Source organism: Ranitomeya variabilis, chromosome 5 (assembly GCF_051348905.1).
Source record: "Ranitomeya variabilis isolate aRanVar5 chromosome 5, aRanVar5.hap1, whole genome shotgun sequence".
NCBI lineage: Eukaryota > Metazoa > Chordata > Amphibia > Anura > Dendrobatidae > Ranitomeya > Ranitomeya variabilis.
The window spans coordinates 547,880,216-547,896,129 of record NC_135236.1 but is presented as its reverse complement, the minus strand read 5'-3'; the positions used below and the strand labels follow the sequence as shown (position 1 = coordinate 547,896,129).

The window sequence follows — 15,914 nt, the reverse complement described above, 5'->3', positions numbered from 1 at the left end:
GTCGTTATGATTCTCCAGGTCATTACGAGTTCATAGACACCAAAAATGTCTAGGTTATTTTTTATCTAAGTGGTGAAAGAAAAATCCAAACTTTTTTTATTTTTTAAATTGTACCATTTTCCGTTACCGGTAGCATCTCCATTTTTCCTGGGGGTGGGTGAGGGCTTATTTTTTGTGTGCCGAACTGACGTTTATAATGATACCATTTTGGTGCAGATGCAATCTTTTGATCGGCTGTTATTGCATTTTAATATAATGTCATGGTGACCAAAAAAACAATTTTGGCACTTTTTTCTCGCTACGCCGTTTAACGATCAGGTTCTTTTTTTATTGATAAATTGGGCGATTCTGAACGCGGCGATACCAAATATGTGTATATTTGAATTTTTTATTGTTTTCTTTTGAATGGGGCAAATGGGGGGGTGATTTGAACTTTTATATATTTTTTAATTTTTTTCTATTTTTAAAAGCTTTTTTTTTTACTTTTGGCATGCTTCAATAGTCTCCATGGGAGACTACAAACTGCCATAACCCAATAATCAAGAGAAATCCACAGTACTTCCATGTTTTTAGGAACAAGCCTAATTCTGAGTGAATTCAATGTTTCAAGATCTGAAATTTTACATCACTTGTACAACAGAGGTGGCTCAAGTATAAATCGGTCCGAAATCAAAACTCAGTGCACAGACTGGATGGCGGCTTTCCCGACCCGATCATGACTACTGCATAGAAATACATGAAGCTGTCACACTCAGGTCAAGAGAGCTGTCGGCCAGACCATGCACTGTATTCCGATCTCGGTCCAATTTATACCTGCATCTGTCTGTTTCCTTAATAGAACACGTGAAAAATCAATGTCTTCGCAAACAACTTAAATTGAGTCTGTTCAAACAAAACATTGCACCTTGGCAGTGATAAAACCCTAATACAAAATTCTACTTTTCGTGTCGGAATCTTTTGCTGTGTTTTCTTGAAATTGTTCTTTGTTGATAAAGCTTACTAAGGTACACCCTTCATGTGGCTAAACTGTTCAGTGTATCTGCTTTCACAATCTTTTGACTACTAAAAAGCCGGAGCTGTAATCAAGGAAGACCAGGGAAGAAGATGGATGAAATAGTGCACTGAACAGTTTATCTGCACCTAGAGCTGCAACGACAACCTCATTAACATATTTCAATAAAGATCTATTTTTGTGAAAAGTAAAAACAGATTTTTATTAGGGTTATGTCCGGTTTAAAGTGATGTGCTTGGTCTGAACAGTCATTTTCTGTTGACAGAATCCCATTAAACTCAGTAAGTTTCAATAGAAATTAAATGATTTCAATAAATATCAGACCAAAGAAGCAGTAATATTATCATACAAAAAAATAAAAGACCAAAATATGCATGTTACATTATTATAAAAACTAATAAGCAGGCACTTCTCTGTTTAGAAATAAAGGACTTTCTTGTTGCAGAATTAATAAAGGGTAGCTCCAGTTTTAATTTTTACAATAAAAATGAATCAATCAATTTAAATGATAATGAACATTCTAAGTTTCTCTAAAGAAATTCCACCATGATGTTTTATTGTTTACTAGGAACAGAACAGGGTTACTATGATCCCTATTTACGAATTCACAGCTAATGAATTTCTACATGAAACTGAAAAGAATTTGCCTTTGTTGTGTAAAGACCTTTACTTTAATCAGCATGGTATTTAAGAAATAGCAGAAGCAGCATTTTTTATAATATGACTGCTTTTCAATTGATATATTATGTTTTTATTTTATATGGACTGAAAAAGAAATGCCACTTTAAGCTTTGGCCAACAATTTTAGATTTCAATCTGTTGCAATTTTAAGCTACATACTCATAGAATGGCAGTTTCTTTAACAATTTTTTTTTTTTTTTTTAAAGCAGTGGGAGACATGTTTTGTAACAACTTTGTACTGAACAGTGCCACATGGATTCTGGCATACCTAAACATTCTACTTGCTCTGCATATACATATGGAAATGTGGATTTTTTAGTGTTTTTATTGCAATGTGTTAATTAGAGGGGTGGAGGTCAGAAAGATTGGCTGCAAATATTTTATTTTTCCACTTTCTTGAAAGCAAACAAACTATAAGTATCAATTTATCTGACTTATAGCTCAGGGACATTTCTACGTGTTTCCGCTTACTGAGTTTAATGATACAGATTTCCAATATTACTTGGATTTCTAACAATGTTTAATGAAGTGCTGTAGTGTAGGAACCACATTTTAAATTGATTTTCCATCAACCTTTGTCATCATAACAATTCATTTGAGTAGAATCTGCAGAACTCATCAGTCAGGAAGAAGGTGGGAAATTCTATATGTAAGTCTGATACAATTTCCATAGAGTTTTTGATCAATTGTCTGACATGACAACCCCTTTGAGACTGGACTTTTTATCCTTCTTATACTTTAGTATATAAAATGAAGAATAGCAATTGGATATATAAAACTTAACTTCTACTCATTGATATAAACATACAATACAAAAGGAAAGAGAAAACACCTAAGTGCCACGGTGAACCCTATAACAACACAACAAATGGGAAAGACAAAAGTACAATGATAAATATAAAAATACTGATGCTGCTGAAAAGGTCACGCCTGTGACCTATGTGAAATTCAGCTAGCAGACTCATGTAGCGATATTACACTTTTTAATTACTAAAGTACACGCTTGCCACATAGTACCGAGGGGCTATGCACACAATACCCGTTGTAGTCTGTTGTGACTTCTGCTCTTGGGTTCCCTCTGGTGGTTGTTGGTGGTAGTGCAGTTGTCCCTGGGTTGCAGTCTTGGTCGGGTGTCTCCGCTGATTGCAGCTCTGACTGGGATATTTAGGTGTGCAGGATTCAGTAGTCCTTGCCAGTTGTCCATTGTTCTTGGAGGTTTTGCACCTCTGTCTGGTTCCTCCTGCCCTACTGCCAAGTCAGCAAAGATAAGTGTCTGGTTTTTGTTTCTGCAGCACACATGCTGTGTGCTTTACTATTCAGTGCTATTCATTGTTTTTTCTTGTCCAGCTTAGACTGTGTTAGGATTTTTTCTGTCAAGTTGGATTCTCAGGAGATGCAGATATACATTCCATGTCTGTGGTTAGATGGTGGAATTTTTGTATTATCTGCTGTGGATATTTTTAGGGTTTTAATACTGACCGCTTAGTATTCTGTCCTATCCTTTCCTATTTAGCTAGAGTGGCCTCTTTTGCTAAATCCTGCTTTCTGCCTGCGTGTGTCTATCCTCTCCTACTCACAGTCAATATTTGTGGGGGGCTGCCTATCCTTTGGGGTTCTGCTCTGAGGCAAGATAGAATTCCCATTTCCATCTATAGGGGTATTTAGTCCTCCGGCTGTGTCGAGGTGTCTGGGATGTGTTAGGTACACCCCACGGCTACTTCTAGTTGCGGTGTCAGTTTAGGGTTTGCGGTCAGTACAGGTTCCACCTACTGCAGAGAAAGTCTCATGCTGCTCCTAGGTCACCGGATCATAACAGTACAACTGGCCGATAATGAGTTAAATGCATCTCAGAAGAAGGGAAGAAAGGTGTTGAGCCATTTTTTTTCTGTAGTCTGCTTTGTCTTTCCTTCCCTCTTTTTCTCTGGGTGGCTGAGGAGTTTTGTGCTAGCATGGATGTTCAGGGATTAGCTTCTCGTGTAGACAAGCTTGCTGCTAGGGTACAGGGTATTTCTGATTATATCGTTCAGACTCCGGTTTTAGAGCCTAAGATTCCTACTCCTGATTTGTTTTTTGGTGACAGGTCCAAATTTTTGAGTTTTAAAAACAATTGTAAGCTGTTTTTTGCTCTGAGACCTCAATCCTCTGGTGATTCCATTCAGCGGGTTAAAATTGTCATCTCCCTGCTGCGTCGCAATCCTCAGGATTGGGCATTTTCCCTGGAATCTGGGAATCCAGCCTCGCTTAATGTTGACGCCTTTTTTCAGGCTTTAGGATTATTATATGATGAACCAAATTCTGTGGATCAAGCGGAGAAGACCTTGTTGGCCCTGTCTCAGGGTCAAGAAGCGGCAGAATTGTATTGTCAGAAATTTAGAAAATGGTCTGTGTTGACTAAATGGAATGATGATGCTTTGGCGGCAATTTTACAGAAAGGGTCTTTCTGAATCCGTTAAAGATGTTATGGTGGTGTTTCCCACGCCTTTCGGTCTGAGTGATTCTATGTCTCTGGCCATTCAGACTGATCGGCGCTTGCGGGAGCACAGAACTGTGCTCGCTGTGGCGTTGTCCTCAGAGCAGATGCCTGAGCCAATGCAGTGTGATAGGATTCTGTCTAGAACAGAACGACAAGGACTCAGACGTCAGAATAGGTTGTGTTTTTATTGTGGCGATGCTTCTCATGTCATTTCAGTCTGCCCTAAGCGTACAAAGAGGATCGCTAGTTCATTTACCATCAGTACTGTACAACCTAAATTTCTGTTATCTGTGTCCTTGATCTGCTCATTGTCATCATTTTCTGTCATGGCATTTGTGGATTCAGGCGCCACCTTGAACTTAATGGACTTTGAGTTTGCCAGGCGTTGTGGTTTTCCCTTGCAGTCTTTGCAGAACCCAATTCCTTTAAGGGGCATTTATGCTACACCTTTGGCTAAAAATAAGTTTTGTTTTGGACACAAGTGACCATGTGCATGGCGCCAGCCCATCAGGAAGATTGTTGATTTCTGGTGTTCCATAATTTGCATGATGCTATCGTGCTGGGTTTTCCATGGTTGCAGGTACATAATCCTGTGTTGGATTGGAAGTCTATGTCTGTGACGAGTTGGGGTTGTCAGGGGGTTCATAATGAAGTTCCGCTGATGTCAATCTCCTCTTCTTCCTCTTCTGAAATTCCAGAGTTTTTGTCTGATTTTCAGGATGTATTCGATGAGCCCAAGTCCAGTTCCCTTCCACCGCATAGGGACTGTGATTGTGCGATTGACTTGATTCCAGGCTGTATTTTTCCTAAGGGCCGACTTTTCACTCTGTCTGTGCCTGAACATACCACCATGCGGAGTTATGTTAAGGAGTCTTTGGAGAAAGGGCATATTCGGCCATCTTCTTCACCATTGGGAGCGGGATTTTTTTTTGTTGCTAAGAAGGATGGTTCCTTGAGACCCTGTATTGATTATCGCCTTTTGAATAAGATCACAGTCAAGTTTCAATACCCTTTACCTCTGCTTTCCGATTTGTTTGCTAGGATTAAGGGGGCTAGTTGGTTTACGAAGATTGACCTTCGGTGGGCATATAATCTTGTTCGTATTAAGCAGGGTGATGAATGGAAAACTGCGTTTAATACGCCCGATGGTCATTTTGAATACCTTGTGATGCCATTCGGGCTCTCTAATGCTCCATCTGTTTTTCAGTCCTTCATGCACGATATCTTCCGGACTTATCTTGATAAATTCATGATTGTATATTTGGATGACATTTTAATTTTTTCCGATGATTGGGAGTCTCATGTGGAACAGGTCAGGATGGTATTTCAGATCCTTCGTGATAATGCTTTGTTTGTGAAGGGGTCTAAGTGTCTGTTTGGAGTGTAGAAGGTTTCTTTTTTGGGCTTCATTTTTTCTCCTTCATCTATAGAGATGGATACGGTTAAGTTTCAGGCCATTCATGATTGGATTCAACCCACATCCGTGAAGAGCCTTCAGAAAATTTTGGGCTTTGCTAATTTTTATTGCCGTTTCATTGTTAACTTCTCCAGTGTGGTTAAACCCCTGACCGATTTGACAAAGAAAGGCGCTGATGTGACGAATTGGTTCTCTGCGGCTGTCTCTGCCTTTCAGGAGCTTAAACGCTGATTTACTTCTGCCCCGGTGTTGCGTCAACCGGATGTTTCTCTTCCGTTTCAGGTTGAGGTTGACGCTTCTGAGATTGGGGCAGGGGCCGTTTTGTCTCAGAGGGATTCTGTTGGTTCCTTGTTGAAACTGTGTGCCTTCTTTTCCCGTAAGTTTTCGCCTGCTGAACGCAATTATGATGTCGGCAATTGGGAGTTGTTGGCTATGAAGTGGGCGTTTGAGGAGTGGCGACATTGGCTTGAGGGAGCTAAGCACCGTATTGTGGTCTTGACCGATCATAAGAATCTGATTTATCTCGAGTCTTCCAGATGGCTGAATCCTAGACAGGCTCGATGGTTTTTGTTTTTTTCCCGTTTTGATTTTGTGGTCTCGTATCTTCCGGGTTCTAAGAATATTAAGGCTGATGCCCTCTCTAGGAGTTTTTTGCCTGATTCTCCTGAGGTCCTGGAACCGTTCGGCATTCTGAAAGAAGGGGTGGTCCTTTCTGCCATTTCCCCTGATTTACGACGGGTTCTTCAGGAATTTCAGGCTGACAAACCTGACCGCTGTCCAGTGGGGAAACTGTTTGTTCCTGATAGATGGACTAGTAGAGAGATTTCTGAGGTTCATTGTTCTGTGTTGGCTGGCCATCTTGGTATTTTTGGTACCAGAGATTTGGTTGGTAGGTCCTTTTGGTGGCCTTCTTTGTCACGTGATGTGCATTCTTTTGTGCAGTCCTGTGGGACTTGTGCGCGGGCCAAGCCTTGTTGTTCCCGTGCTAGTGGGTTGCTTTTGCCATTGCCGGTCCCTGAGAGGCCCTGGACGCATATTTCTATGGATTTTATTTCTGATCTTCCGGTTTCCCAGAGGATTTTGGTTATCTGGGTTGTTTGTGACCGGTTCCCTAAGATGGTTCATTTGGTGCCTTTGCCTAAATTGCCTTCCTCTTCTGATTTGGTTCCATTTTTTTTTCAGCATGTGGTTCATTTGCATGGTATTCCGGAATTATTGTGTCCGACAGAGGTTTGTTTCTAGGTTTTGGCGGGCCTTTTGTGCTAGGCTGGGCATTGATTTGTCTTTTTCTTCTGCATTTCATCCTCAGACAAATGGCCAGACCGAGCGAACTAATCAGACTTTGGAAACTTATTTGAGATGCTTTGTTTCTGCTGATCAGGATGATTGGGTGGCTTTCTTGCCATTGGCCGAGTTTGCCCTTAATAATCGGGCTAGTTCGACTACTTTGGTTTTGCCCTTCTTTTGTAATTTTGGTTTTCATCCTCGTTTTTCTTCGGGGCAGATTGAGCCTTCTGACTGTCCTGGTGTGGATTCTGTGGTTGACAGGTTGCAGCAGATTTGGGCTCATGTGGTGGACAATTTGGTATTGTCTCAGGAAGAGGCTCAACGTTTTGCTAACCGTCGCTGGTGTGTTGGTTCCCGGCTTCGGGTTGGGGATCTGGTCTGGTTGTCTTCCTGTCATGTTCCTATGAAGGTTTCTTCCCCTAAGTTTAAGCCTCGGTTTATTGGTCCTTATAGGATTTCTGAGATTATTAATCCGGTGTCTTTTCGATTGGCCCTTCCGGCCTCTTTTGCTATCCATAATGTCTTCCATAGATCTTTATTGCGGAAATATGTGGTGCCCGTTGTTCCCTCTGTTGATCCTCCGGCCCCTGTGTTGGTTGATGGGGAGTTGGAGTATGTGGTTGAGAAGATTTTGGATTCTCGCTTTTCGAGGTGGAGGCTTCAGTACCTTGTCAAATGGAAGGGTTATGGCCAGGAGGATAATTCTTGGGTTTTTACCTCTGATGTCCATGCGGCTGATTTGGTCCGTGCCTTTCATCTGGCTTATCCTGATTGGCCTGGGGGCTCTGGTGAGGGTTCGGTGACCCCTCCTCAAGGGGGGGTACTGTTGTAAATTCTGCTCTTGGGTTCCCTCCGGTGGTTGTTGGTGGTAGTGCAGTTGTCCCTGGGTTGCAGTCTTGGTCGGGTGAGCTGATTGCAGCTCTGACTGGGATATTTAGGTGTGCAGGATTCAGTAGTCCTTGCCAGTTGTCCATTGTTCTTGGAGGTTTTGCACCTCTGTCTGGTTCCTCCTGCCCTACTGCCAAGTCAGCAAAGATAAGTGTCTGGTTTTTGTTTCTGCAGCACACATGCTGTGTGCTTTACTATTCAGTGCTATTCATTGTTTTTTCTTGTCCAGCTTAGACTGTGTTAGGATTTTTTCTGTCAAGTTGGATTCTCAGGAGATGCAGATATACATTCCATGTCTTTAGTTAGATGGTGGAATTTTTGTATTATCTGCTGTGGATATTTTTAGGGTTTTAATATTGACCGCTTAGTATTCTGTCCTATCCTTTCCTATTTAGCTAGAGTGGCCTCTTTTTCTAAATCCTGCTTTCTGCCTGCGTGTGTCTATCCTCTCCTACTCACAGTCAATATTTGTGGGGGCTGCCTATCCTTTGGGGTTCTGCTCTGAGGCAAGATAGAATTCCCATTTCCATCTATAGGGGTATTTAGTCCTCTGGCTGTGTCGGGGTGTCTAGGATGTGTTAGGTACACCCCACGGCTACTTCTAGTTGCGGTGTCAGTTTAGGGTTTGCGGTCAGTACAGGTTCCACCAACTCCAGAGAAAGTCTCATGCTGCTCCTAGGTCACCGGATCATAACAGTAGTCATATGCAGATTCGGCCTTGTCTGCACTATGCCCTTTGCCCCTATGGTCTCATGCAAGTGTACCAATAGAACATATATATCAATTCTTGCCCTCTAAAGTTGTAGCTATTTTTGACAGATCCTTAGGATATATAATTAGAGATAACCGGTATCTGTAAAAATCGGACAGCAAAACAAGTAACCAATGCCAAGGACTACTTGTTATTAAGTGTGTGTACAAATCGCTTGTTGTCAGGAGCTGTGGAGTGACAATGAAGCCTCTGTATAAATACGGCATCTCCCGACGCATTTCATCTTAGTAGACTCATCAGGGGAGTATTGTAACCTGGCGGCTAATACAGGTCCTGGGGATTCCAGTGACAAACGGGGTGAGATCGTTCCATATTAAATGATTATAATATATGACGCCAATTCACACATGCCAACGGCTCTATAAAATGTTTGGTGTATAACAGATCTTTACCACGCAACATGGCCATAGGGGATGCTCATGATACATTTGATGAGGCAGCATGATCCCAGTTTTCATGGTTGCATTTTGGTGGTCTAGTCTCTTAGTCTAAGCCTCTATAGCACGCTATTATGTATACCGACAACAAGCGATTTGTAGTAGTCCTTGGCATTGGTTACTAGTTTTGCTGTCCGTTTTTTACAGATACCGGTTATCTCTAATTATATATCCTAAGGATCTGTCAAAAATAGCTACAACTTTAGAGGGCAAGAACTGATATATACCTTCTATTGGTACACTTGCATGAGACCATAGGGGCAAAGGGCATAGTGTAGACAAGGCCGAATCTGCATATGACTACAACGGGCATAGCCCCTCGTTACTCTGTGGCAAGCGTGTACTTTAGTAGTTAAAAAGTGTAATATCGCTACATGAGTCTGCTAGCTGAATTTCACATAGGTCACAGGGGGTGACCTTTTCAGCAGCGTCAGTATTTTTATATTTGTCATTGTACTTTTGTCTTTCCCATTTGTTGTGTTGTTATAGGGTTCACGTGGCACTTAGGTGTTTTCTCTTTCCTTCTTGTATTGTATTTTTATATCAATGAGTAAAAGTTAAGTTTTATATATCCAATTGCTATTCTTCATTTTCATTCGTTTTTGGATTTTCTACCCTGCTATATATACTTTAGTATATAACTGTCATTATACATATTTAGATTGAGAACAAAACTAACCTTATCTTCCAAACTTGAAGTTTCTTCTGATGAATGTGAACCACTGTTTCCACCAAAAGGATAGCTTCCAACATGGTCTAAAAAGAAACGCAAAAAAAATCCAATTATTAATGTCACTGTTAACAGGGTGTATTGTTTCTAAACAAATATGTGAAGAGAAATGGTATTTCTGTTATTTTTAACAATATTTCTTCTTTATTGAGTAATCATGTTAAAATTGTATTACTTATTATGCAGATTACATTGATACTAGTCCTTGTGTTGCAAGATAAACAGTCCATTGCATATGGGGATACTCAAATTGAAATGTATATTAGGGTTTGTGTACACAACTAGTGTTCCTCTGTCCTTTACATACAGTTAGGTCCATATATATTTGGACAGAGACCACATTTTTCTCATTTTGGTTATAGACATTACCACAATTTAATTTTAAACAAAACAATTCAGATGCAGTTGAAGTTCAGACTTTTAGCTTTCATTTGAGGGTATCCATATTAAAATTGGATGAAGAGTTTAGGAGTTTCAGCTCCTTAACCTGTGCCACCCTGTTTTTTAAAGGGACCAAAAGTAATTGGACAATTGACTCCAAGGCTATTTCATGGACAGGTGTGGGCAATCCCTTCATTATGTCATTCTCAACTAAGCAGATAAAAGGCCTGGAGTTGATTTGAGGTGTGGTGCTTGCATTTGGAAGGTTTTCCTATGAAGTAAACATGCGGTCAAAAGTGCTCTCCATGAAGGTGAAACAAGCCATTCTTAAGCTGTGAAAACAGAGAAAAAACCCATCCGAGAAATTGCTACAATATTAGGAGTGGCAAAATGTACAGTTTGGTACATCCTGAGAAGGAAAGAAAGCACTGGTGATCTCATCAATGCAAAAAGACCTGGGCGCCCACGGAAGACAACAGTGGTGGGTGATCGCAGAATAATCTCCATGGTGAAGAGAAACCCCTTCACAACAGCCAACCAAGTGACCAACACTCTCCCGGAGGTCGGCGTATCAATATCCAAATCTATCATAAAGAGAAGACTGCATGAAAGTAAATACAGAGGGTTCACTGCACGGTGCAAGCCACTCATAAGTGTCAAGAATAGAAAGGCTAGACTGGACTTTGCTAAAAAACATCTACAAAAGCCAGCACAGTTCAGGAAGAACATTCTTTGGACAGATGAAACCAAGATCAACCTCTACCAGAATGATGGAAAGAGAAAAGTATGGCGAAGGCTTGGTACAGCTCATGATCCAAAGCATACCACATCATCTGTAAAACACGGCGGAGGCAGTGTGATGGCTTGGGCATGCATGGCTGCCAGTGGTACTGGGTCACTAGTGTTTATTGATGATGTGACACAGGACAGAAGCAGCCAAATGAATTCTGAGGTATTCAGAGCCATACTGTGTGCTCAGATCCAGCCAAATGCAGCAAAACTGATTGGTCGTCGTTTCATACTACAGATGGACAATGACCCAAAACATGAAGCCAAAGCAACCCAGGAGTCTATTAAAGCAAAGAAGTGGAATATTCTTGAATGGCCAAGTCAGTCACCTGATCTCAACCCAATTGAGCATGCATTTCACTTGTTAAAGACTAAACTTCAGACAGAAAGGCCCACAAACAAACAGCAACTGAAAACCACCGCAGTGAAGGCCTGGCAGAGCATCAAAAAGGAGGAAACACAGCATCTGGTGATGTCCATGAGTTCAAGACTTCAGGCAGTCATTGCCAACAAAGGGTTTTCAACCAAGTACTAGAAATGAACATTTTATTTAAAATTATTGAATCTGTCCAATTACTTTTGGTCCCTTTAAAAACAGGGTGGCACATGTTAAGGAGCTGAAACTCCTAAACCGTTCATCCAATTTTAATGTGGATACCCTCAAATGAAAGCTGAAAGTCTGAACTTCAACTGCATCTGAATTGTTTTGTTTAAAATTCATTGTGGTAATGTCTATAACCAAAATGAGAAAAATGTTGTCTCTGTCCAAATATATATGGACCTAACTGTAAATGTGCAGTCATCTTATGCGTTTGACCACATTAACCATGTGAAAGCATGCACAGCTGGGTTGTCACTTGTATGTAAGCTTGCAAATAGTCCATTTATTAGGATAATCCATCTTAATTTTATCCTGTCCTAATTTTTAGTAAACGTAAATATGGGCATTACTGTAAATACCTCCAAATTTGATTTTGCATTGATATTTTGCTTTGATCCACCATTTCTTAATGAATATGACCATCAATTTGGTGTATATCTTGTTTTATAGATTGCTAAGATGCTGACTATCATTACTTCAGGAATATAAATGAATTGGACTGCACCAGAGCATGTGCACCAGTACTCATGCCAATCTAGTCTGCTGTTCGCTTATGGATATGGCGACTGGTGGTAAATTCTTAGATTTGTGATTTTATAATCACCATTTTCTCTATAGATAGCATGCAGTGAAAGCATCTAGGCAGGTTTGGAAAAATGCTAGAATACCTTAACAAATAGAAGTGTCAGTAGTTTATTCTTACATGAAAAGTGAATTACCAAAAGCAAAATCTAAATCAAATCAATATTTTATCTGACCACAATCATTTTCTTTTTGATGAAACTCAGCAGGAAGGTTGCTCCAAAAATCTTGGACTAAAGACAGATCTTCTGTGGATGTAGGCTTACACAAATCCTTCTGTTTCTTCATGTAATCTCAGTCAGGCTTAATATTGTTGGGATCATGGAACTGTCGAGGTCATATAATCATGTTCAGGCCTACTTGTTCTTCATTATTCTGATAATAGTTCTTAATTAAATTGACTATTATGTTTGAGATTGTCGTCTTACTGGTTAACAAATTTGGAGCCAATCAGATGGCTTCCTGGTGGTTTTGAAAGATGGATAAGTTTTAATCTGTATTTCTCAACACTTGGGGAATCATTAATCCTGGCCAAATCTTCAACTCCATTTATGTAAATACTGTCCCAAACTTGCGAACCTATGCCATGCTTCATTGTGGCCTGTAGACACTCTTTATTGTATCGTACTCCAGTCCTTTGCAGAACAAAATGCCTTCTGTTGCAGCCCAATGTTTAAAATTTGATGTTGTCAGTCGACAACATCTTCTGCCCATTTTTCTGCACTAGAGTTCTTATGTTTTGTGCATAGATGAGTCACTGGGCCTTTTAGCTCAATTCTTCTATAAAAGCAATATCTTGGGAGACTTCTCACGTGCTGCTGCCACGTCTCAGCTGATGGCACTGCTGAGTATATTCCTATTTGGTAGGGAAGTATTCATAATGTGTTTTTCATCTGCTGCACAAAGTTTCCTTGGCAGAGTACTGCATTAAAAGTACTCAATGTAACCCATTTTTTGGCTTTTTTCAAAAGAGCTTGAATAGCACATCTTGAAACCCAAATCTGCTTTGAAATGTATGACTTCAAGAGAACTTGCCAATGCATTTTAATCATCTTGGGCTTGCTGCTGTGCTTGGTTTTGCTATAGTATATGACCTAACATAAAACATCATTCTATAAAATTCATTTTTATAGCAGCGGGTTTCTGTTTTTCACCCAATATTGTATTTATTCTAATGCTACTAATCAAAGTAAATAGCACAATACACCTATAAATATGTCCAGTTCCAGATGATTCCATTGGCACTATGTAGCATTTTTTGTGGCACTATTGAAAGCAATATCAAACGCAGTTGCAAGCCTGTTGGCTTCACCCTGTTGCTATTATTTCAGCGTTTTTAAATTTCCAATTTACATTACATATAGCTTTCTGAATAATCCCAACTGTTATATCTGCCCATAAAAGTTTTGTTTATTTGTTGAAGAATGAAGTTGCCATTGTTCTTTGTTTCCTTTGGTGTATAAAGGATAATGTCTGTGTCTCTATGCCATAAATAAGAGACACCATCCATATTCTATTAGTCCTTCTAAAATATTATAAATGTTTGTGATGGGAAAACCCTTTTGACCTTAAGGTTTCTTAGTAAGCATCAAAATGAACCATACATACAATGCAAATGTTTCATTGGCGTAAACAGTAGTGATGAGCGAATATACTCATTACTCGAGATTTCTTGAGCACGCTCGGGGGTCCTCCGAGTATTTTTTAGTACTCTGAGATTTAGTTTTCCTTGCCGCAGCTGAATGATTTCCATCTGTTAGCCAGCATAAGTACATGTGGGGGTTGCCTGGTTGCTGCGGCGATGAAAATTAAATCTCCGGGGACTAAAAAATACTTGGAGGACCCCCAAGCGTGCTCAGGAAATCTCGAGTAATGAGTATATTCGCTCATCACTAGTAAACAACCTTAGAATAAGATACAATTTCAGTCAAATGAATATACAAGACAAATGTACAGATAAATACAGATACATTGTTCTCTTGAAATGGTGAGTTTTCTCAGTTATGCTTTTATAGAAATGTTCTTTAAAGAAACTATCTTAAGTAATGACTGTAAACCATTTTTTAGATAATATTAAATAAGAAGAAATAGAGTACTAGTCATTCTTGGTCTATTAAAATTGTTATATTAGCTAATCTGATTAAATTATATTTTCCGCTAAACACCCATATTCTCTTCTAAACATCTTCCAGCATTAAATATTGAAATAGTTTTAGAAATTGTGAGCCTCGCTAAAGCATTATTGGTAGTTATGAGAAAGTGTGCTCGCTACTCGAGTTTTCCGAGCATGCTTGGGTGTTCTCCGAGTATCTTGGGCGTGCTCGGAAATCATACATCTGCGGAGACACAAACATAATCTACGAGCACACCCAAGATACTTGGAGAACACCCGAGCATGCTTGGAAAACTCAAGTAACGACCACACTCGCTCATCACTAATGATAGGTTTATAAGTTGAATAACAATTTTAATTAATTTTGGTACGCTATTTCTAGCATGTGCTATCAATGTGCCCCCACTGATCGCTACAGTGACATACCAACTTCTATTAGTACTAGTCCCAGAAAAACACTTTTTATAGGACTTCATGATTAGTTTCTTGCAGTTATTGATTACTTGGCTCAGTAGCTAGCCCTGCAGCCTTGCAGCGCTGGCATTCTGGGTTCGAATCGCACCAAGGACAACATCTGCAAGGAGTTTGTATGCTCTCCTGTGTTTGGGTGGGTTTCCTCCGGTTTCATCCCACACTCCAAAGACATACTGATAGGGAATTTAGTTTGTGAGCTCCACCGGGGAGATAAAACACATAATTGTATATAAATTACCTGTACTGTATTTTTTGGCATTTATGATTGACAAAGACAGATATTGGGAAGTGACAGAAGTAAGTGAAAATTAGTCAAAGAAAACAAACACATAGCCCAGTGAAGGCACTCTAAACTTCAGAACAACACTGATGAAAAAAACATTAATGCACTTTCTACTCTATGTTTTCCTGTAATTTCTACAAGTTTCATGAAGAACTGCCGTAAATATCCATGTTTATTAGAAATCATTTTTGAGCCTCTTATTATATCCTGAATTTAAGGTAGAATAAAAAATCTAAAGCTAATGTTTAATATGCACAGCAATGAAAGTAATGTTCAAAGTAAAAAATATATTTGGTTTTCTAAGTTTGATTGGAACCTGTTTTATACAATGCTGAATAACTGGGAAAGTGATTAATACAAAACTATGTAATGATTCCAATTACACCAGCACTAGTGGTGAGAACATATTGATCAACAACTATGAGGATGTGTAGACAAGAAAGTTTCATAGTAGATTTTCTATCGAAAAGAAGCTGATACAAAATTGTCCGATTTGGACTTTAGCTATTAAATTCTCTTAACACATCACTAAATTAGGTGGTAATATGTTATCTGTGCACAGCAGACTTTATAGGTATGAATCCTATGCATTCAATGACATCTTACTTACCAGTTAGGCAGCTGAAAAGGGCTACAGCTAACACCACTACACTTGTGGCTAGCTTCATTGTGAGTATATTTTGCCTTGTGGCTGCCCAATGCAAATCAAAATGAACAGCACTTTGGAGAAGCTGCAAATGTCTATATATTTAAGATGCCTAAGTCATAATGAATGTAGACTCCACCCTTATATAGATGACAATGTTGACATCAGTTTATTAAAAGTATAGTTTGTGGAGTTAATTAGGCAGTACAAGTAATTAAGTGAGCTAAAATACAAAGAAGCAAATAAATGTTCTCTGCCAAGTGCGGAAGGAAGCAAAGTTCATAATATTATAGACAGTATTGTCAACAGATTTACAGTATGGACAAATCATAGAGCAAAACACCTAGC

The 15,914-nt window shown here is 39.6% G+C and overlaps 1 protein-coding gene across 6 annotated transcripts in view; it reads right to left on the bottom strand.

Annotated features, from left to right (window-relative positions):
* Positions 1-15,685, bottom strand: part of LOC143776465 (uncharacterized) — a 156,447-nt gene extending 140,762 nt beyond the window's left edge. For all 6 annotated transcript variants that reach the window (XM_077265880.1, XM_077265882.1, XM_077265885.1 and 3 more), the window contains exons 1-2: positions 15,531-15,685; positions 9,647-9,723 (exon numbers count right to left, since the gene is read on the bottom strand). In XM_077265880.1, the coding sequence (XP_077121995.1) occupies positions 9,647-9,723; positions 15,531-15,588 (135 nt within the window). In that variant the 5' untranslated portion in view covers positions 15,589-15,685. The remainder of the gene's footprint in view (positions 1-9,646; positions 9,724-15,530) is intronic.
* Between the last annotated feature and the right edge of the window lie 229 nt (positions 15,686-15,914).